The sequence below is a fragment of the Etheostoma cragini genome, unplaced genomic scaffold, assembly GCF_013103735.1.
Source record: "Etheostoma cragini isolate CJK2018 unplaced genomic scaffold, CSU_Ecrag_1.0 ScbMSFa_18, whole genome shotgun sequence".
Lineage (NCBI taxonomy): Eukaryota > Metazoa > Chordata > Actinopteri > Perciformes > Percidae > Etheostoma > Etheostoma cragini.
Genome location: NW_023265891.1, coordinates 1 through 1,850, shown reverse-complemented (window position 1 = coordinate 1,850; position 1,850 = coordinate 1). Strand labels below are relative to the sequence as shown.

General features: G+C 50.8%; 1 protein-coding gene across 1 annotated transcript; it reads left to right on the top strand.

The window, feature by feature from the left end:
• Nucleotides 1-107: 107 nt before the first annotated feature.
• On the top strand, nt 108-806 carry LOC117940149 (nuclear factor 1 A-type; the record flags this gene model as incomplete). The annotated part of the gene is made up of 1 exon (XM_034865521.1): nt 108-806. A coding segment is annotated over one exon (699 nt), but the record flags the coding sequence as incomplete, so codon positions are not given.
• Between the last annotated feature and the right edge of the window lie 1,044 nt (nt 807-1,850).

The window sequence follows — 1,850 nt, the reverse complement described above, 5'->3', positions numbered from 1 at the left end:
AAGTCTCTTTATATAGACCTTAGTGGTCCCTAATACTGGATCTGAAGTCTCTTTATATAGACCTTAGTGGTCCCTAACCCTGTCCCTGATGTCCCCCCCCCCTCCAGGATGAGTTCCATCCTTTCATCGAGGCCCTGCTGCCCCACGTCCGGGCCTTCGCCTACACCTGGTTCAACCTGCAGGCGCGGAAGAGGAAATACTTCAAGAAGCACGAGAAGCGCATGTCGAAGGAGGAGGAGCGCGCCGTGAAGGACGAGCTCCTGGGGGAGAAGCCCGAGGTCAAGCAGAAGTGGGCCTCGCGCCTCCTCGCCAAGCTGCGCAAGGACATCCGGCCCGAGTTCCGCGAGGACTTCGTCCTGACGGTGACGGGGAAGAAGCCCCCCTGCTGCGTGCTCTCCAACCCGGACCAGAAGGGCAAGATGCGGCGGATCGACTGCCTGCGCCAGGCGGACAAGGTCTGGCGCCTGGACCTGGTCATGGTGATTTTATTCAAAGGGATCCCCCTGGAGAGCACCGACGGGGAGCGGCTGGTCAAGTCCCCCCAGTGCTCCAACCCCACGCTGTGCGTGCAGCCGCACCACATCGGAGTCTCGGTCAAGGAGCTGGACCTGTACCTGGCCTACTTCGTGCACGCCGGTGAGTCGCCGCTTCCCGTTCTTCTTCTGGGGGTTTTGAGGGTTGTGGAGCTGCAGCTGCAGAGCTCTGGGAAACGGGGGGTCTTAAGGCCTCGGATCCTTCGAGAGGCTGGATGTGGTCCGGACGTTTTGGATGTTGGTCTGGATTTGTCAGTTAAGGGACTGATCTAGATCTCCTGTCATGGCTTAGTAGTGGGAACTGTTGGGTTTCTGTTAAGAGTCCGGTCTAGACCTGGTTTTTAGGTCTAGACCTGGGAGATAAATACCATCCCAGAGTCCGGTCTAGACCTGGTCTTTATGGAAAGACCTGGGAGATAAATAACATCCCAGAGTCCGGTCTAGACCTGGTCTTTAGGTGTAGACCTGGTCCTTAGGTGTAGACCTGGTCTTTAGGTCTAGACCTGGTCCTTAGGTCTAGACCTGGTCCTTAGGTGTAGACCTGGTCTTTAGGTGTAGACCTGGTCTTTAGGTGTAGACCTGGTCTTTAGGTCTAGACCTGGTCCTTAGGTCTAGACCTGGTCCTTAGGTGTAGACCTGGTCTTTAGGTCTAGACCTGGTCTTTAGGTGTAGACCTGGTCCTTAGGTGTAGACCTGGTCTTTAGGTCTAGACCTGGTCCTTAGGTGTAGACCTGGTCTTTAGGTCTAGACCTGGTCCTTAGGTCTAGACCTGGTCCTTAGGTGTAGACCTGGTCTTTAGGTCTAGACCTGGTCCTTAGGTCTAGACCTGGTCCTTAGGTGTAGACCTGGTCTTTAGGTCTGGACCTGGTCCTTAGGTCTAGACCGGGTCTTTATCCCAGATGTGTGTTGATATTTTCACGTTGCATCAGTAATATTTGTTACTATTAGTACTTCCTGTTCTTCTTCGTTGGTTTGATTGTGTGCAGCTGCAGAGTTTGGGGTTTTAAGGCTCGGCAGCGTTTGGATGAGACATCGAGATATTGATTTATGATTTATGAGATATTGATTTATGATTTATGAGATATTGATTTATGAGATATTGATTTATGAGATATTGATAGATGAGTCTAGATGTGGTGTGAAAGTATGCATATTGTACCCTAGTATTACTCCATGTATGATATATTCTAGTATTTTATTATATTTATATTCTGTGCTGTGTGACTGGAACTCTAGAATATATTATTGGATCAATCTATCTGTGTGTGTGTGTGTGTGTGTGTGTGTCTGTGTGTGTGTGTGTGTGTGTGTGTGTGT